This window comes from Dromiciops gliroides, chromosome 3 (genome assembly GCF_019393635.1).
Source record: "Dromiciops gliroides isolate mDroGli1 chromosome 3, mDroGli1.pri, whole genome shotgun sequence".
In the NCBI taxonomy this organism is placed as follows: Eukaryota; Metazoa; Chordata; class Mammalia; order Microbiotheria; family Microbiotheriidae; genus Dromiciops; species Dromiciops gliroides.
Genome location: NC_057863.1, coordinates 480427849 through 480449503, shown reverse-complemented (window position 1 = coordinate 480449503; position 21655 = coordinate 480427849). Strand labels below are relative to the sequence as shown.

Here is a 21655-nt window from a genome sequence, read left to right as displayed (position 1 = left end):
TATACCACAACTTGTCCAGCCATTCCCCAATTGATGGGCATCCCCTCAACTTCCAATTCCTTGCCACCACGTACAGGGCAGCTATAAATATTTTTGTACATGTGGGTCCCTTTCCCCTCTCCATGATTTCCTTGGGCAAAAGACCCAAAAGTGGTATTGCTGGGTCAAACGGTATGCACATCTTTATAGCCCTTTGGGCATAATTCCAAATGGCTCTCCAGAATGGTTGGATCAGTTCACAGCTCCACCAACAATGCATTAGTGTTCCAATTTTTCCACAACTTCTCCAACATTATTTTCCTTTTTTGTCATTTTAGCCAATCTGATAGGTGTCAGGTGGTACCTCAGAATTGTTTTAATTTGCATCTCTCTAATCATTAGAGATTTAGAGCATTTTTTCATATGGGAATAGATAGCTTTGGTTTCTTCATCAGAAAACTGCCTGTTCATATCCTTTGACCATTTCTTAATTGGGGAATGACTTGGATTCTTATAAATTTGATTTAGTTCCCTATATATTTTAGAAATGAGGCCTTTATCAGAAGTACTGGCCATAAAAATTGTTTCCCAGCTTTCTGCCTCCCTTCTAATTTTGGATGCATTGTTTCTGTTTGTACAAAAATTTTTTAATTTAATGTAATCAAAATCATCCATTTTGCATTTTATAATATACTCTATCTCTTGTTTGGTCATAAACTGTTTTCCTTTCCAAAGATCTGATAGGTAGACTATTCCTTTCTCTCCGAATTTACCTATGGTGTCACCTCTTATGTTTAAATCATGTATCCATTTTCACCTTATTTTAGTATAAGGTGTAAGATGTTGGGTCTATGCCTAATTTCTGCCATACTATCTTCCAGTTTTCCCAGCAGTTTTTGTCAAATACTGAGTTCCTATCCCAGAAGCTGGAGTCTTTGGGTTTATCAAACACTACATTACTAGTGTCATTTACTACTGCATTTCCTGTACCTAGCCTATTCCATTGATCCTCCACTCTATTTCTTAGCCAGTACCAGATAGTTTTGATGACTGCCGCTTTATAGTAAAGCTCCAGGTTTGGTACCGCTAACCCACCTTCCTGTGAATTTTTTTTCATTATTTCCCTGGATATTCTTGATTTTTTGTTTTTTCCAGATGAATTGTGTTATTATTTTTTCTAGCTCTATAAAATAATTTTTAGGTAGTCTGATTGGTATGGCACTGAATAAGTAAATTAATTTAGGTAGTATTGTCATTTTTACTTTATCAGCTCTGCCTATCCATGAGCAATTGATATCTTTCCAATTATTTAGATCTGATTTGATTTGTGTGAAGAGTGTTTGGTAGTTGTGTTCATAGAGTTCCTGGGTTTGTCTTGGCAAGTAGACTCCCAAGTATTTTATATTATCTACTATTACTTTAAGTGGAATTTCTCTTTCTATCTCTTGCTGCTGGACTTTGTTGGTCATGTATAGAGATGCTGATGATTTATGTGGATTTATTTTATATCCTGCTACTTTGCTGAAGTTGTTAATTGTTTCAAGTAATTTTTGAGTTGATTCTCAAGGATTCTTTAAGTATACCATCTATCATCTGCAAAGAGCGATAGTTTTGTTTCCTCCTTGCCTATTCTAATTCCTTTAATTCCTTTCTCTTCTCTGATTGCTAAAGCTAACATTTCTAGGACAATGTTAAATGATAGGGGTGATAATGGACATCCCTGTTTCACCCCTGATCTTATTGGGAAGGCCTCTAGTTTATCTCCATTGCATATAATACTTGCTGATGGCTTTAGGTAGATATTGTTTATTATTTTAAGGAAAGTTCCACCTATTCCTAAACTCTCTAGTGTTTTTATTAGGAATGGGTGTTGTATTTTGTCATAAGCTTTCTCTGCAACTATTGAGATAATCATATGATTTGGGTTGGTTTTCTTATTGATGTGGTTGATTATGTTAATAGTTTTCCTAATGTTGAACCAGCCCTGCATTCCTGGTATAAATCCCACCTGGTCATAGTGTATAATCCTGGTGATCACTTGCTGTAATCTCCTTGCTAATATCTTATTTAAGATTTTAGCATCAATATTCATTAGGGAAATTGGTCTATAATTTTCTTTCTCTGTTTTTGCTTTGCCTGCCTTTGGTATCACCACCATATTTGTGTCATAAAACGAATTTGGTAGAACTCCTTCTTCACCTATTTTTCCAAATAATTTGTATAATATTGGAATTAATTGTTCTTTAAATGTTTGGTAAAATCCACCTGTAAACCCATCTGGCCCTGGGGATTTTTTCTTAGGGAGTTCATTAATGGCTTGTTCATTTTCTTTTTCTAATATGGATTTATTTAAGGATTTTATTTCCTCTTCAGTTAACCTGGGCAGTTTGTATTTTTGTAAATATTCATCCATTTCATTTCGATTGTCAAATTTATTGGCATACAGTTGGGCAAAATAATTCCTAATTATTGATTTAATTTCCACTTCATTGGTGGTAACATTACCCTTTTCATTTTTGATACTGGTAATTTGGTTTTCTTCTTTTTTTAATCAAATTAACCAATATTTTATCTATTTTATTGGTTTTTTCATAAAGCCAGCTCTTAGTTTTATTGATTAATTCTGTAGTTTTTTTGCTTTCAATCTTATTAATTTCTCCTTTAATTTTCAGGATCTCTAGTATCTAATTGGGGATTTCTAATTTGTTCTTTTTCTAGCTTTTTAAGTTGCATGCCCAATTCATTAATCTCCTCTTTCTCTTTTTTATTCATGTAAGCATTTAGAGCTATAAATTTTCCCCTAAGCACTGCTTTGGCTGCATCCCATAGATTTTGGTATGTTGTCTCATTATTGTCATTCTCTTGGATATTGATTGTTTCTATGATTTGTTGTTTGGCCCATTCATTCTTTAGAATGAAATTATTTAGGGGCAGCTAGATGGCGCAGTGGATAGAGCACCGGCCCTGGAGTCAGGAGTACCTGAGTTCAAATCCGGCCTCAGACACTTAACACTTACTAGCTGTGTGACCCTGGGCAAGTCACTTAACCCCAATTGCCTCGCTTAAAAAAAAAAAAAAAAGAGTATGAAATTATTTAGTTTCCAATTGATTTTCATTCTACTTTTCCCTGGCTCTTTCTTACATGTAATTTTTATTGCATCATGATCTGAGAAGGATGCATTTATTTCTTCTGCCTTTTGACTATGATGTTTTTGTGCCCTAATACATGGTCAATTTTTGAAAATGTGCCATGTACTGCAGAGAAAAAGGTATATTCCTTTCTAACCCCATTCAATTTTCTCCAGACATCTATCATGTCTAACTTTTCTAGTAATCTATTCACCTCTTTCACTTCTTATTTATTTTTTGGCTAGATTTATCTAATTCTGAGAGGGGGAGATTCAGATCCTCCACTAGTATAGTATTACTGTCTAATTCCTCTTGTAACTCATTTAACTTCTCCTCTAAGAACTTGGATGCTATACCACTTGGCGCATACATATTTAATATTGATATTACTTCATTATCTATAGTACCTTTTAGCAAGATGTAGTTTCCTTCCTTATCTCTTTTAATGAGATCTATTTTTGCCTGCGCTTTGTGTGAGATAAGGATTGCTACCCCTGCTTTTTTGACTTTAGCTGAAGCATAATATATTCTGCTCCAGCCTTTCACCTTTACTCTGTGTGTATCTCTCTACTTCAAATGTGTTTCTTGTAAAAAGCATATTGTAGGATTCTGGTTTTTAATCCACTCTGCAATTCGCTTCTGTTTTATAGCAGAGTTCATCACATTCACATTCACAGTTATTATTACTAACTGTCTATCCCCGTCCATTCTATTTAGCCCCTTTGTACTTTCCCCCCTTCTTTCCCCCAATTCCTCCTCACTGACGTTTTACTTCTTACCCCTGCCTCCCCCAATCTGCCCACCCTTTTTATTACCCCCCTCTTTTCTTTACCCTTTTCTCACTTGCTTTTGTCCTCCCTTCTATCAGTCCCCCCCTTTCCCTTCCCATTTTGCTTCCCTAAAGAATGAGCTAAGTTTCTTTATCCCAGTGAACGTATATGTTATTCCCTCTTTGAATCAAATCTAATGAGAGTAGGGTTGAAACAATGTTCACCCCTCCTTTCTTTCCCTCTATTGTAATAGGTTTTTTTTTTTCACTTCTTCATATGATATAATTCATCCCATTCCACCTCCCCTTTCCTCTCCTCCCCATAAACTCCCTTTTTGTTGTTTTTTTTGTTGTTTTTAGTGAGGCAATTGGGGTTAAGTGACTTGCCCAGGGTCACACAGCTAGTAAGTGTCAAGTGTCTGAGGCCAGATTTGAACTCAGGTACTCTTGAATCCAAGGCCGGTGCTTAATCCACTGCGCCACCTAGCTGCCCCCATAAACTCCCTTTTTAACCCCTTAATGGTTTTTTTTTGTATCATCACAGACAATTTATATTTATACCCTCTGTGTAAACTCCTTCTCTCTGCCCAAATACATTTACAGTTCTTAAGACTTATGAGTATTATCTTCCCGTGTAGGTATATAAACAGTTTAACCTAATTGAGTAACCTTTTTCCCCCCCCTCTCTTTACCTTTTTAAACTTCTCTTGAGTCTTGTATGTTAAGATCGAATTTTCTATTCAGTTCTGGTCTTTTCACCAGGAAAGATTGAAAGTCCCCAATGTCATTAAATGTCCATCTTTTCCCCTGAAAGAGAATGCACATTTTTGCTGGGTAATAGATTCTTGGCTGCAATCCAAGCTCCTTTGCCTTCCGGAATATCATATTCCAAGCCTTGCAATCCTTTCATGTTGAAGCTGCCAGGTCCTGAGCAATCCTGACTGTGGCTCCATGATATTTAAATTGCTTCTTTATGGCTGCTTGGAGTGTTTTCTCCACCTGATAATTCTGGAATTTGGTAACAATATTCCTTGGAGTTTTCCTTTTGGGGTCTCTTTCAGGAGGTGATCGGTGGATCCTTTCCATGATGATTTTATCCTCTGATTCTATGATATCAGGGCAGTTCTCCTTAATAATTTCCTGGAATATGGTTTCAGCCAGTCCAATGATTCTCACATTGTCTCTCCTGGATCTGTTTTCCAGATCAGTTGTCTTTCCAATGAGGTATTTCACATTTTCTATTTTTTCATTCTTTTGATTCTGCTTGACTGATTCCTGGTGTCTCCTGGATTCCTTATCTTCCAACTGTCCAATTTTAATTTTTAAGGTATTGTTTTCTTCAGTGAGATTATGCACTTTTTTTTCTATTTGGCCAAGTGAATTTTTTAAGGCATTGTTTTCTTCAATGAGATTATGCACCTTTTTTTTCCATTTGGCCAAATGAATTTTTTAAGGCATTGTTTTCTTCAATGAGATTATGCACTTTTTTTTTCCATTTGGGCAGTCAATCTTTGTGCTTCCTTTTCCAAGCTGCTGATTCTTTTTCTTGTTTTGCTTTCATTTCTCTCCCCATTTTTTCTTCTACCTCTCTCAATTGATTTTTTTGTTTGTTTTGTTTTTGCTGGGCAATGGGGTTTAAGTGACTTGCCCAGGGTCACACAGCTAGTAAGTGTCTGAGGCTGGGTTTGAACTCAGGTCCTCCTGAATCCAAGGCCAGTGCCTTATCCATTGCGCCACCTAGCTGCCCCTCTCAATTGATTTTTAAAATCCTTTTTGAACTCTTCCAGGAAGGCTTTTTGTTCTTGAGACCAATTCACCTTCCCTCATGAGGCTTCACATGTAGGCAGTTTGAGGGTATTGTCCTCATCTGAGTTTGTGTTGGCTTCTTCCCTATTGATATAGAAGCTCTCAATGGAGAGGGCTCTCTTTTTTGCTTCTTACTCATTATTGCAGCTTATTTATTTAATTTTTAAGTTGAGGTCTGCTCTGGGGGCACCAGGGTCCCTGTTTTGGGCTTCTTGTGCAGGGGTATAGGTGCTGTGTGACCGGCTTTTTACTCTGAGGCTTTTATAGTGTGTGCAGTTCGCCCCCCAGCACTTCCTGTCTGAGCACACTCGGCCAGGTTCCCAATCCCACCTATACCGTTCATGGCCCTACAGCTGGCACCCTGCCCTCCCGGCCGGTGCAGGTAGGTTTTTCCACTGTCCTTCTTGGCCACCAGATTTTTTTGTTTTGTTTTGTTTTAAGCAATTGGGGTTAAGTGACTTGCCCAGTTTCATACAGCTAGTAAGTGTTAAGTGTCTGAAACCAGATTTGAACTCAGGTACTCCTGACTCCAGGGCCGGTGCTCTATCCACTGCGCCACCTAGCTGCCCCCAGGCACCAGATTTTTGAGCCAGGTTCCAGGGGCCTCAGTTGTTCGGCTGTGGCCCACAGCTCCTGCTGACTTGCCCCGACCCCCTCAGTGCTGGGCTCCTGCCCTTCACTGGGCCTCCCTTTTGCCCAAGTCAGACCGACCTTTTCCTGAAGTCTTCTAAATTATCTCTGGTTGGAAGACTGTGTCTCTCTGTCTCTTTGCTGGTTCTGTAGTTTCAGAATCCGTCCAGAGGCTTGATTTAATGTTCTTTTCGAGGGAACAGAAGGAGAGCTCAGGCAGCTTGCTGCTTCTTCTCTGCCATCTTGGTTCCGCCTCCAAATGTTAACTTCTTAAACTGCTACTGCCTTGGCTACAAATTTGAGTCCTTCAGTTTTGGGAAAGCTGTGTGCAGTGCTCTTTCTTCTTAGTTGACCTCTTTAATGGTGGGTGCAGAAGAAGCACCTTCATATGGGACTGCTCCACCCCCAGAGAACCCACCAGTCATGCCTCCTGTCATGTCCCTGCAGTCTGGTACAGCTTAGTAATGATGGGGTCGCAGACCTTCTCCAATTCTTTCTGCTGATGCTCAAATTTTTCCTCCTCAGCAGTCTGGTTCTTATCCAGCCAGTGGATTATTTCATTACATTTGCCAAGGATCTTCTGTTTGTCTTCATCACCAATTTTGCCTTGCAGTTTCTACTGTAGCCTTCATGTTGAAAGCATACGATTCAAGAGAATTCTTGGAAGATACCTCGTCATTTTGCTTTTCATCCTCACCCTCCTGGATGACCTTTGTCATTGGTGATGGTGATGTTGTTCTCCTTGCCTTTGCTCTTATCCACAGCAGAAACATTGAGGATGCCATTTGCATCAATGTCAAATTTTACTTCAATCTGATGAACACCCCTGGGTGCTGGGGGGGATTCCTCTGAGCTCAAACTTGGCAAGCAGGTTGTCATCCTTTGTCAATTGCTCTCTCGCTTCCATAAACCTAAATAAGCATATCAGGATGGTCATCGGAATAGGTGGTAAAGGGCTGTGTCTGCTTGGTGGGGATGGTGGTATTGCATTTGATCAGAACTGTCATAACTCCATCAGCAGTTTCAGTTCCAAGGGAAAGAGAAGTGACATCCAACAGCAGCAAATCCTCAACATTCTCAGATTTATCTCCAGACAAAATGGCAGCCTGGACGGTTGTACCAGAGGCAACAGCCTTATTAGGATTGGTACTCTTGTTCAGCATCTTGCCGTCTAATGGCTTATTTAAGGCTACAGAGTTTCTGAAAATTATAGGATTTCAGTCAATTTCAGGTCCCCCATTCTTTTTAAAATCATGCCTTTCTTCATTAGAATGCAGGAATCAAGTGTCTTGAGGCCACATATTTGACTATATACTACCTTCCAGTTCTAATTTCCTACTAATGGTCCCCTTCCTTATAATTTAGGTCTAATTGCATTCTCTTTTATAGTTTGTTTTTGTTTTTGTTTTTTTCTGGGCAATGAGGGTGAAGTGACTTGCCCAGGGTCACACAGCTACTAAGTGTCATGTCTGAGGCCAGATTTGAACTCAGGTCCTCCTGAATCCAGGGCCAGTGCTTTATCCACTGCACCACCTAGCTGCCCCCTCTTTTATAGTTTGAGGTTTAATTGAATACTTAAACAGAAGTGTTTTATTAATTCTTGACCAATTGTTTCTATAGTATCTCCATCTTTTGTAGTGTCCAAGAATGTTGCCTTTAATGTTTTATAACTTTTTTTTTTGTTTTTTTGTTGTGTTTTGCAGGGCAGTGGGGGTTAAGTGACTTGCCCAGGGTCACACAGCTAGTAAGTGTCAAGTGTCTGAGGCCGGATTTGAACTCGGGTACTCCTGAATCCAGGGCCGGTGCTTTATCCATTGCGCCACCTAGCCGCCCCCATAACTTTTTTTTAATGCTGAAAAGAAGTACAGAAGATCATTTGTTAGAGATTTGTATGTATCATACATATTGGGAACTGTTAGTAGAGATTGCATCAAGCTGATGTTCCTTTTGATAATTTATAAATGAAATTGAGTCCTTACTTTCTATTATTTCCTGCTTTCATGGGAGGAGAAGGACTTTAGCTAAAAAAGTAGTAGAAGGAATTGTGAAGGCTATTTGTTGGGGTTTTAGAGTTGTGAAAAAATACCAAAGATTAAATTTGAGGAGGGGAAATTTGGGAGGACATAAGAAGTTAAAGTGGGATTCATAGGAAAGGAAGAGAGAAAGGCTTGGGTAGGAAGACCTACAGAGGACAAGGAACAGCTGAAGGAAAATTTCAAAAAGGACTTGAGGAGAAGATAGTTACTGTGACAAGATATAGAGATGAGAGGGAAGAGAAAGGAAGTTGGGTGTAACCATAAAGGTAATTACAAGATGCTAACCTCCCGCCCCACTGCTCAAGTTCTGGGAAGCTACTAGCAAGAAAGACAAGTATCGAGGAGCTCTATTTCTTTACGCATGGAAACAGGGAAACTTGCAAAGAACTACATTTAGATTTCAGTGTCTTCATTTCTGTCATGGCCAAGTAACATCTTTATATGCACAAAGTTACCAGGGAGAATGTTGTGTTCCTCAAAAAAGAAAAATGGGGGTGGGGGAAATGCTTCAATGTGAAGAAGAAAACGAATCTGAAAAGAAGAAAAAGGATCTAAAAAGACAGGAGAATACTGACCCTTGTCTTGAAGTGGAATGGAAAGCAGGACCACTGAACACTTGGGGTGAAGAAACCAGTATAAGACTTCTTGAAGAGGGGAGAGCAATACTCTGAAGTAGTTGCTTGTATTCCAAGGAATAATGATGAAGATCCAATAGAGTCAGACCAAGAAAGGAGGAGGAGTGTGATGGTTGATGACTTTTTTGTATTACTGAACACAGGTATTTGTGAATACAAAAGTCTGATGTATTCCCAGGGCATGAATCTAAGAAATGTCAGAAATTATCAAAACTTTGTCAACTGGATAACTACTGCTCATTTCTGGTCATTTATTCAGCCACAAATAATGTTACCAAAAGGAATTTTAGGGGCAGCTAGGTGGCGCAGTGGATAGAGCACCAGCCCTGGAGTCAGGAGTACCTGAGTTCAAATCCGGCCTCAGACACTTAACACTTACTAGCTGTGTGACCCTGGGCAAGTCACTTAACCCCAATTGCCTCACTAAAAAAAAAACAACAACAAAAAAGGAATTTTAAAGGACCTTAAGAGCACAGGTAGTGTTTTCATTACTTCTGATCTAAGGCAAGGGATTCAAAAGAAAAAGATGGTTTGGGGAAGTGACCATTTGGATAAAAAGATAATAGAATGTAATTTGGATTTCTGAACCACAATTAAAATAAAGAAATAATAGGATCTGTCTAGGGATATAATGTCCTTAATAAGTACTTTTGTATTTGTCTGGAATTCTGCACATCGAATCAAAAGGACTTTAAGCTGAAAGAAAAAGAGGGAAAAAACTTATTTACATTTAACAGGAATATAGAGAACTGATATTCAGATAGAATGAATATGAGTTGGATATTCAGATAGTCACAGATAACAAAACTAAAGAAAACTGAGTAAGAAAACATGGCTCCAAATGTCTGTACACAAATTCACAAAGTATGGGCAACAAAGATGAACCAAAACTCCTAAGGCAAGGAGACAAATTTTATCTCAAATACCCCTAAGATTTGGTGTGATGAGACTCCTAACTGGAAGGATGTGCTATATTGAAACGAAATGTAAACTATGGGAGGGTAGTAGAGGAAGCACTGAATATTATAAAATTATATTCATATGAGGAATTTGAGAAGAGAAGATAAAGCATAGTGTACAGCATTTTGGACAAAAATCAGTGCAAACAAACTATTGTCATCTATATACTATAGAGCACTAAGAACAAAGCCATGTAGAGATAAGTGTTAAGAGTAGTGAAGGGGGACTTTAATTATCTGAATATCTGTGGGAGCATACACTTCCTCATATGTCTTCCCATTCTCTCTTCTCTACCGATATTTCCTACTTGGCTTCCCCTCAGTCTCAAAAACAGCAGGTATTTCATGATTTCTTTGTTTCTTTGTTTCTTTGGGGGGGGGGCAATGAGGGTTAAGTGACTTGCCCAGGGTCACACAGCTAGTAAGTGTCAAGTGTCTGAATCCGGATTTGAACTCAGGTCATCCTGAATCCAGGGCCAGTCCTTTATCCACTATGCCACCTAGCTGCCCCGACATGATTTGTTTTAATGATAATTTCATCCTTCAAAAGGTGGGGTGTCCAACAAAGGTAAGTTCTATTTAGAATCTGATTATCAATAACAGGGAAGAACTGGTTACACCAATGGAAATGTTTGTCCTTTGTTGAAGACAACCATGACATTGGGGTGATGTCATGACTTGCAGTGAATTGGATTTAAGTGAGGGAGGGCTGTGCAAAGTCACCAACCTCACTCTCTCCTCCAGAGTCATCTGGGTCCACTGGCAATATAGATATCAAGATGACTAGAGATGGCCCTGGATGTTTAAGGCAATTGGGGTTAAGTGACTTCCCCAGGGTCACACAGCTAGTAAGTGTCTGAGGTAAGATTTGAACTCAGAGCCTCCCAATTTCAGGGCCAAGGCTCTATTCACTGCACCACCTAGCTGCCCCTGTGGAAATTATGGCAAACTTTAGAGTGAGAGCTAGAGAGTAAGCCGGTCTCATCTTTTTTTTTTCTTTTTTTTTTCTTTTTTTTTTTTCCTTTTTGATGGAGAAGAAAGCTGAGAATATTCTGATATTTACCCTAGGTTTTGGAAGCAAAGAATTCAAAGATTCATAGGATCCCATATACCAAAAATTCTGCAGGGAAGATTAGCTCAGAAGAAATGAAAAGCTCCTAAGAGTGAAATTCCCAAAACACAAAATTGCAACAAATTACGGAAAGGGGAGGAGCATCGTCTAAAGAGACTTGATTATCTCTTTAAGATATAGAGAAGATGGAAGCAAGGGCAGATAATGGAAAAGGTATGGTATAGTCCTCCAAAAAGTGTCACTAATACTAAAGCTAAGAGTAAGATGAGGCTGGCAAGGGAAGTTAAAAATGAAAAAGATTTTGTTGGGTTTCAATTAATTATATTGGGGATAAGAGAAAGACTAGAGGTATGGTTTGGGGTGTATGATGTGCAAAATTATTGAGCCACTATTGTGTGCTCTGAATATTCATGAAGCATGGAAGAGGTATTCAAAATTGAAAAGGGTCTTTACAAAAAGGAAGAGAATGGACTAGGTAAGCTATATAGGTCAATGAATTTGACTTCTAATTTTACATTCTAGAACCCATTAAAGAGATGATCAGTGTGAACATAGGGAAGGAAGAAAAAGCAGGTTTGGATAAAAGATGAAAGATTTAAAGAAGTTATACTAGACACAAATCCAGTCCACTAACATTAAGTGCTATGCACTGGGAATATCAACAAAGGCAATAGGCAGCTCCTGCTTTCTAGTTTTATGAATTGAAAATAAATGTTAACACACAGGAAGAGAAGTGATTCAAGAGCCATCTTCAGAGTAAGTAAGGAAACTTGTTCTAATCAATCCCAGAAAGCTTTGAGCTGGTGACATTTCAGTGGCTTTTAAAGATGAGGAAGATTACATGGCAAGGAAAGAATATACCTGCAGAAAGACTTGAAGGCAAAAAATTCTTAGAGAAAGCTCTCATGTCTCTCCCTCTGCATTTTTCAGTGGTGTTGAGTGAGTATACCTGAGACAAGTAAAAAGGAATAGATTAGGAAAAGATGAATGTGAAAGAATCCAAGGTTAAGGGTTTTGAAACTGAGTAAAAAACATCAAGGGAGATAGTATGGTTAAAAAACAAACAAACATGGTTTCATGAGCAGTACTAGATATAAGGGTATAGTGTTTGTGATGTGGAGAATATTGTCCTGCCAAGACAACTAATACCTAGAATGTGGTGGTGGTGGTAGTGATAGAGGGGGAAAAATGGAAGTATAGTATACAGTCTAGTTTGAGAGATTTCACAATGCTGTGGGTATTACCCCAAGGTTCTACTCAGCCCCTTTCTCTTCTTTATCTCATTGATTTCATTAGCTCTTATGTGTTCAACTATCATTTCTTTGTAATTGATATATTGTCTCCTGAAGGCAGAGGTTACTTACCTCTGGGAAGGAGTCAGGGAAGCTCCTTTGAAGATTTAAAGATGGAAGAGGAGTAGGGCATTTGAGCCCAGGGAAACAGCCTGTGTAAAGGTATAGATAAATTTACTTTGGGAAGAAGTGAGTGAAGAAGTTGGATAGGTAAGATAAGACCAGGTTATAGAAGGCCCTGAAAGCCAGGCAAAAGAGTTTAGATTTGATACTTAAACTTTGGTAGATCCAAGATTTTGTCTATTTGAGTAATCCCTTCATTGCAACCACATTGATATCTCAAGATATTTTCGATCATGTCTTTTGCTAAACTTTATATAGACGTAGGAAAGTGACATGATGAAAATAATAGTTAAGAAAAATTAGAATGTGAAGTCAATATGCAGAATGCTGGATTGGAAGGAGATTGGAAGCTGTTGTAGTTCTTCAAACATGAGGTGATGGGGCAGCTGGGTGGTACAGTGGTTAAAGCACTGGCCCAGGATTCAGGAGCCCCTGAGTTCAAATCCAGCCTCAGACACTTGACACTAGCTGTGTGACCCTGGGCGAGCCACTTAACCCTCATTGCCCCACCAGAAACAAAAAAAACAACCACGAGGTGATAAAGGCTTTCGAGGAGGGTAGTGGTGGGTTGGAATAGAGTTAGGAATAAATACAAATTCAAAGAAAAAGTCAACAGGATTATTTTATTTTCCACATTTGCGATAGAAAGAGCAGAATTTGGCAACTAATTCTGTGTACAATAAAGAGAAGAGATGAAGATTTTATTAATGTTTTTAGAATTGGCCGCCTGAGCATTGTAGGTAGAGAAGGTTGTTTGGCAGGAGGTCTTGTGAAGGGCCAGTAAGCTGTTCTTCCTTCATATAATGTTGAGTTGAACAGTTCCAAAATAATTGAAAGGATCTCTGATTTCACCACTGAAAGTTACATCTTCCATAAACACATATTGTAGTCTTTTTATTCCCTAGTGATATTTGATAAAAGGAATAAAAGTGAAAAACTATACTTGATTCGGTTTGTGACAATTGACTTTGCTTTGAGTGTGCCAAGTGCCGTGATTCATGGCTTCTCCAATTCCTTGTTGGAGTATGGAGGCTATTCTGGTAGATCCCAAGCTCTGGCAGGCCCCCAACACCTCTACTAGTTAAGTCTGGAAAAGTTCATCACAGAGAGGCTGGCCACATACCTGCCTGCTGATGAACTTTTTCATCCACAGCAGTTCATGAAGACTGTTTATCTACTATGAAGATAGAGAGGAGTTGCAATTTTTTTCTTCAAATTTTATTTTTTTAAAATATTTTCAGCTCCAAATTCTCTTCCTCTCTATCCCCTCTCTCACCCATTCAGTAGGCAAGAAATACAATCCCCATTATACATATGAAGTCATGGAAAACATTTCCACATTAAGTACGTTGCCAAAAAAAAAAAAAAAGGCAAGAAAACTAAAGTGAAAAATATATGACTCAATCTTTACTGAGTTTTCCAGCCCTCTCTCTGGAAGTAGATAGTGTTTTTCATCATGAGTTCTTTGGGATTGTTGTGGATCATTGTATTGATAGAGTAGTTAACTCTTTCACAATTGATGATCATTATAATATTGTTGTTATTCTGTATACTCTTCTAGTTCTGCCTACTTCACTTTGCACCAGCCCATATCATTCTTCCCAAGTACTATGGACACCATTCTTTTAATCATTTCTTACAACACGATAGTTTTCTGTTGCATATCACAATTTGTTCAGCCATTTCCCAACTGATGGGCTTCCCCACAATGCCCAATTCTTTGCCACAACAAAGAGTGGCTATAAATATTTTTGTATGTATATATTATTTTCCTTTTTCTTTGATCTCTTTGGGACACAGACTTAGCGATATTACTGGGTCAAAGAGTTTTATAGCCCTTTGGGCATAGTTCCAAATTTTTTTTCCAGAATGGTTGGATCAGTTCAAAAGTCCACCAGCAGTGTATTAGTATACCTGTTTTCCCACATCCTGTCCAGTGTTTGCCATTTTCCTTTTTTATCACATTAATCTGATAAATATGGGGTGACACATCAGAATTGTTTTAATTTACATTTTTCTAATTAGTGATTTAGAGCATTTTTTCATAGAACTATAGATAGGTGTTATTTTTTTATATGAAAACTGCCTGACCAGATAAATTGACCATTTATCAATTGAGGAATAATTCTTACTTTTTTGTAAATTTGACTCAGTTCTCTCTATATATATATTTGAGAAATGGTATCCTTATTAGAAAAACTTGCTGCAGTTTTGTTCCCAGTGTCCTGCTTTCCTTCTAGTTATGCATTAGTTTTGTTTGTTCAAAATCTTTCAAATTTAATGCAATCAAAATCACCCATTTTATCTCCTGTAATTATCTTTATTTCTTCTTTAGTCATAAACTCTTCCCTTATCCATAGATCTAACAGGTAATTTTTTTCTATGCTCTCCTAATTTGTTTATGATGGCACTCTTTATTAAATCATGTACCAGTTTTGACCATATCTTGGTATATGGTATGCACTGTTGGTCTATGTCTAATTTCTGGCAAACTGCTTTCCAGATTTCTCAATAGTATCTTTTTGGGGGGATTTGGGGGCAATGAGGGTTAAGTGACTTGCCCAGGGTCACACAGCTAGTATGTGTCAAGTGTCTGAGGCCAGCTTTGAACTCAGGTCCTCCTGAATCCAGGGCTGGTGCTTTATCCACTGCGCAACCTAGCTGTCCCTAAATTGATTATTTTTTGATGGATATAGATATAATTTGATCTCTGCTTATCTAAACTGAAATAGTTCAAGTTGTGTTTTCTGCCATGGTTTGTCATAGAAACCTATAAAGGCCTGCAGTTTCTTCTTTGCCCAATAAACCAAAGGGTTTGTAGGGGAAAGGAAAAAACAAACAAACAACATTTCAAAGACCTGCCTTTCAAAGTTCTGAGGAACTAATACACTGACAAGACTTATAAAGAGAAAAGAAAAAAAAAAGCTTTACTGGGAAATCTTTTTGTAGAAAACTTTGAAGTGTTTTCTAGCATTTAGCATCAGTTTATGAATCTAAGTCCTGTTATAACATGGATTTCCCACTTTGATAAATCAGTTGTCCAATCTAGAAAATGTAAACAGCAGACAGACATCATTTCATCAGTGGAAATGATATTAAAAAGAAGCAGCAGCATCACCATCTGCACTGTCGTTGCACCTTAAAGATCACGAGACCTTTCTATCTGACTTGCAACTGAAATCTTCCATGTATGTTGTCTCTCCCATTAGAATGGGAGGCTGAAGAACAGCGACCGTCTGACTTCTCAGATTGTGTCGCCAACACTTAGCACAGTACTTCACACAAAGTAAGCACTGAATAAATGCTTTGGTTTGTTTATTCATTCTATGGCAATTAGCATTCATAGTAATAGACTTCAAATGCCATTTTTCTGTTTGGGTTATGTAGCAATCCATGGGAGTGATCCTCTTGGTATAGTGTGGAGGGAATAAGAATTTATTAAGTGCCCTGTCATACTCTTTGGACCATAATTTGTCAAGACTGTCCATGGGGTTTTCCTAGCAAAGATACTTGAGTGGTTTGCCATTTTCCTCCTCCAAGGGAGTAAAGGAAACAGAGGTTAAGTGCTTTGTCCAGGGTCACACAGCTTCTGAGTGTCTGAAGCTGGATTTTAACTCAGGTCTTCCTGACTCTAGGCCCAGTGCTCTATCCATTGAGCCACCTAGCTGCCCCTATTACATGCCTACCACACACAAAGTACTGCACTAAGAACTTTACAAATATTATCTTGTTTGATCCTCACAATCACCCTGGGAAGCAGGTGTTATTACTATCCCCATTTTTCACTTGAGGAAACAGACAGAGAAGCAGTCAAATGACTTGACCAGGATATCCCTGTAAGCAAGGCAGGATTTGCACTCAGGTCTTCCTGACTCTAGAACCTTTGTTCTATCCATTGTACCACCCAGTTGGAAAGATCACTGTTAGCAGAACAGGCATCCAAACTTTAGCTCTGTTTCTTATTCCATGTGTGATCTCCTATGGGCAAATCACTTTACCTTTTCCTCATCTATAAAATGAGGGAATGGTAGGAGATGATCTCCATAGTCCCTTGTTAATATCTAGTTTTTCTAGCTCTCCATCCTATGTCTTTTTTCTTTTAGTGATGTTCCCTTACCACAGCTCTGGTGTTGTAGAAAGAATGCAGCATTTCTCTCATGCTTTGCTTCCAGTGTTGCTTCCTTAAAGTGCCATTAACAGCAGGTGGCAGGAGGACAGTTTTTCAGACATTGTGCATGATATATAATTGCATATGGCGTTCTCCACCTACCCACAATCCCAGAAAGGAACAGGTGATCCTTCTGCTTGCTTTATACAACTTGGGCTGTTTTTTTTTTTTTTTTAGTGAGGCAATTGGGGTTAAGTGACTTGCCCAGGGTCACACCTAGTAAGTGTTAAGTGTCTGAGGCTGGATTTGAACTCAGGTCCTCCTGACTCCAGGGCTGGTTCTCTATTCACTGCGCCACCTAGCTGACCCACAACTTGGGCTTTTTACTCAAGGTTGGCAGGAATTCTTTAGTGAGCTGTTCTTTTCACATCTCTCTACCTGAGATCGTGTTTCTCAAATGGAAAACAATTTAGGAATATTTTTAAAATCCTAGATGTGGGGCTGGGAGGACTTCAGAGGTCATCTGGTCCATACCATTCATTGTACAAATGAGGAACTGAAGCCCAGAGGGTTTAAGTGACTTACCCTAGGTCATACAGGGAATAGCAGAGGTGGCATTTAGTGGGGGGGGGTGTCTTGGGGTTTTTATGGGAGGGGCAATTGGGGTTAAATGACTTGCCCAGGGTCACACAGCTAGTAAGTGTCAAATGTCTGAGGCCAGATTTGAACTCGGGTCCTCCTGAATCCAGGGCCGGTGCTTTATCTACTGCACCACCTAGCTGCCCCCTGCAGAGGTGATATTTGAATCCAGGTTCATCCATTGACTCTCAATTTACCAATTTATTTTCCATTGTACCATGTCGTCTCTCCAAAGAGATCTCGTCTGTAAGGCAGGACATCTTCATTCCATTTTAATGTCATGCATGGCACCTTCCAGTCAGCTCATCATTCAAGGTTAATTATTCTTCTTGTGAAAGTTTATCTTGAAGTGTCTGTCTTTCTGGGCAATTTGCTCATTTTGCTTTGATTTTTGGTTTTAGTTTTAGTTTTTAGTTTGGTTTGTTTAGATTTTAGTTTTTGTTTACTCTTTGCAATGTCCAAGAATTATTTATTTATTTGTTTGTTTAGAAAAGGTCCTTTACTAAATGTATGATTTGTGTGTCTCCATTGTTTCACTTTTAATATAATCATCAAGAATTAGTCAGATATTTTGGAGAGTTAATTTATTATATGAAGATACAGAAAATACATTTTGTTAAATGACTAGAAATATAAGACATGACCAAGACTCATTCATTATCTGCAGCATACATTCAGTTTGTATAAAAGTAACTTAAAAATTCCAGTTTCCTTAAATATTTATGCACAAAAAGCATATACATATAAATATATATATATACATATAGTTGATCAAAGATGTATTAGAAAGATTAGGCTTCTGGTTCAAGATTCTTATAGACTGAAAAACCAAGCACAATTCTGTTTAATCAGTGCCAAAGTGTTGTTTTGGATGTGTAATTAGCATTTTTTTCCCTAGCTAAGTACAAACAGATAAGGTGTTCCCTGCTTTACCTGCATCATTTCATCTCCCAATTAATCATGAAATGAAATTTTCTATTTTAATTCCAAAATGATACTGCTTGACTTTGTTTGGAGTTGCTGGGTCTCCTAATTTTTCTACATTATTGTTTTTGTGTGATTTGGAAGATTAGACAATTGAATTGGGGTTTTGTCTTTTTTTAAAATTCCTGTTGTATTTCCTGACGTTTCTGGCTGTCTAACTTGTACTTCTAGTTAGCCATGATATGTAAGAAGTGTGAAGGAGAGAGAAGACACAGTTTTACCTTCTCATAGGTACTGCCCCTGATCCTTTTGTTTTGCTTCATTTCTTCTCTGGCACATCTGCATCATCAGGCCTCACTACTAACCTTTGGGCTTCCATTTTCCTTTTTGGGAATGTCCCCATTTAAATGGTACTTTGTCCCTTCCTCTTCCATGCAAATGGAATTTGAGTATGTTAAATAGAGAAGCATAAATCCTTCTCATTCAACTTAGACATTTGAGGACAACGAGATGGAGTTTGTTCTAAAGAGAGTAGCAACTTCCATAATGTTGACTAGTCTGTCTGGTTCTGGTTAGAGATCCCAGTGGGTAAGTACATGGCTTTTCATGGGCATCTTCAAGCATGACTACATTTTAGCTTTATTTTTTCTTTATGGGTTTTAGCTCAAGTCAGACCTCTCTAAATCTCCAGGCCCTAAAAATGAACACTTTTTGACATTATGGCTCTCTTCATCCCTCAGTGTTTAGGCCCAATGACTTAAGGCAAGGGATAGAAAAAGTAAAAGTGGACATTCCTCCTCTAGGTGGCTGATTAGCCAACCTCTCCTAATTCTAATGGCTTGCATAGATGACATAAGACCTTATGGATTATATGTTACAAGGATTTTAAAGTGCTTACTAGGTAATATATAGTTCATGTTCTCCAGAATTCCCTGTAGTAGGGAAGGAATCCCTATCAGATCAGTTAATCAGTTGAAATAGGGATGTAGGTATCTTTCTTGTTGCCTGATCTTATTGTAGGAGATGTATTAGTGCACTTGGTTTCAGAAGTAGATTTCCCCCCTTTCCCCAGCCTTTATTTTGCCAATTTTAAGATCCTGTCATCAAGTCTCTCTCCAAAAGCCTATATCTTCACTCTAAACTTCCTTTTATGAATCACTATACAAAAATCCGATACAAAAGTAACATAAATAGTTTAGCTCCTGTACATAAATACTGCTAATGATAATGACATTCATCATTATAAATCTAAAATGTGACCCTGAGTCCAACAGCCAGCATTCATTAGATCCGACAGTCATCGCCCCATGTGAACCACGTACAAAAGCTGGAGCCATCCTGGCACGGTATACCCAGAACTCTGGGCATAGGAAAGGCAGATCAGTGAGATTCGTTAAGGCTAGCAGTACAGACAATCATCAGCTAAATGGTACAAATGTCACAATGAAAATTTCTTGGGATGAGAATGGTTTACAGTAACATTTCCAAGGAATGTCTTTTTTTCCCTGGATTCCAGGAAGGAAGGGAAGAATAATATTTCTTTTACTCCATCATTCTTTCTACTTACATAGTCCAAGTCTAAGATATATTAGGTTAGGAAGAATCTGCCCATGATGTGAGTGCTGTGCCGTTCTCCTAATCCCCACCACAGAGACATACCTCTTTTGCTTATCCTTTTCTTGCCTTTTCCTTTCTTTTGTCTATCTCTCTTTTCTTCTGTCTTCTCTCCTCTCCTGTATCCCATTCTTATATCTTAAATCTACTTGTGGTAAGTACCCATGGTAAATGTTTAGCTTGCTGTTGGCTCTCAGAGCTTTAAAAAATGCTGTTCTTGGTTTTCAATGCTGCTGGACCTCCAGATAAAAGGTTGATCTAGAACCCAGAGAGCCTTAGAACAAGAAACAAAGCTACTTACTGGTCTCCTAGAAAATAGGAAAATGGAATTTAGAGTTGGATAAGGCTTTAGCAATCACCTAATCCAACCCCTTCATATTATCGATCAGGAAACCAAGATCTAAGTAACCTTCCCAAGGTCTCACAGGTAAGAGAGCTAGAATATGGGTCCAAGCCCTGACTCCAAGTCAGTGCTCTTTATACCATGCTGCCTCTTTTGATTTCTTTCGCCAGACAATCAATGTTTTTCCTTGATTATCCAAATGAGCCAGATGTTAGACTCCCCAGGGGCCTAAGAGGATAGGGTTATGCTTTTGGGCCCAGAAATAATTTAGATCATTTACTAGCTATCTGGAAGCTTTAGTCAGAATACCTCTGTACATGTTCATGCTCATTTTTTTTTTTGTTAGTCTGGAAAAGCACTCTTAAAAAAAAATTAGAAACGGCTCCTGTGGAAAGGAAAGAGGTTAAAACAAAAGTGTATTACACTGGGGAAAGCTAATTTATATCAGATATAAATATGCATTTGCTTCTTGCAATACTGATTTATGCTAAAGGTTTACACCGGTGGATCGGAGTACAAAACCACGGAATTGTAGTCCGGAGGAGGGGAGCAGCAGGAAATCCTCCTTTCCAGCTCAGAGTTGTCATATGTAAACCTGCGATTGACTTCATTGACATGGCCACAGCTGGCATGGCAGAAACGAGGCCTGGTCGGATCAGAAAGGCCCGACTCCTTGCTTCTGCTGGCCACTTTTAAGCTACAAAAAGAAAATTCAAAAAAGAGTTGGTTTTGTTCCCTCCTTTTCCTGAAAATGAACATGTGGCTTATGTTCACGTGTGTTTGCTTCTCATTTCACTTTGCTCTATTTCAGAGTGTATAGAAAGCTTTCCTCAACTCAATCATTTCGTAAAAACAAGGTCCCAAGAGGAACTGGATACGTGGGTAAATCAGGGCAAACCCACTAGTGCGAAAACAATCTAAAGGGTTTTGTTTTTTTGTTTTGTTTGTTTTGTTGTTTTTTTTTTTTGCTGGGCAATGAGGGCTAAGTGACTTGCCCAGGGTCACACAGCTAGTAAGTGTCAAGTATCTGAGGACGGATTTGAACTCAGGTACTCCTGAATCCAGGGCTGGTGCTTTATCCACTGTGCCATCTAGCTGCCCCCAGTCTAAAGGTTTATATACACTTCTTGCCAGTGGGTCAATAATACTTGTTTTACGTCGAAGGGATGGCATGATTTTACTACTATTATCATACGGTAGCACATTCTTAGCATTGGAAAGGCCCTAAAAGACCAAGCCTAACCCATACCTTAAAAATCTCTTCTATGATGTACTCAAATGGTTATTCATCCCTCCTTTTGTCTTTGAAACATTTCCCCCTCAACCCAGGAATTTTTGGGAGTATGAGAAAATAACTTTTTCCCACTGATTTAGGAGGGTTAAGAATGATTTTATTACATGGGTTTACCTGTTATACCTTATTAGTATAATTCATTTATTTGATTTTTGTTGATTTGCATGGCCTGTGACAAGATTCTACACTAGATGGAGGCTCAAGCCTAAGATACATTTCCCTTCCCTGATATTAAACCTTCCCTATTGCGAAGGGAAGCATTGTGGAAGATAAAAATTAATGAGACTTCACTATGCTCTCCTG

General features: G+C 38.6%; 1 protein-coding gene and 1 pseudogene across 1 annotated transcript in view; both read right to left on the bottom strand.

Annotated features, from left to right (window-relative positions):
- Positions 1-6746: 6746 nt before the first annotated feature.
- On the bottom strand, positions 6747-11159 carry LOC122747805 (annotated as a pseudogene).
- Positions 11160-17776: 6617 nt separating this feature from the next.
- Positions 17777-21655, bottom strand: part of FLT1 (fms related receptor tyrosine kinase 1) — a 204539-nt gene continuing 200660 nt past the window's right edge. Inside the window, exon 30 of the mRNA XM_043994779.1 lies at positions 17777-20755. Within this exon, the coding sequence (XP_043850714.1) occupies positions 20554-20755 (202 nt within the window). The 3' untranslated portion in view covers positions 17777-20553. The remainder of the gene's footprint in view (positions 20756-21655) is intronic.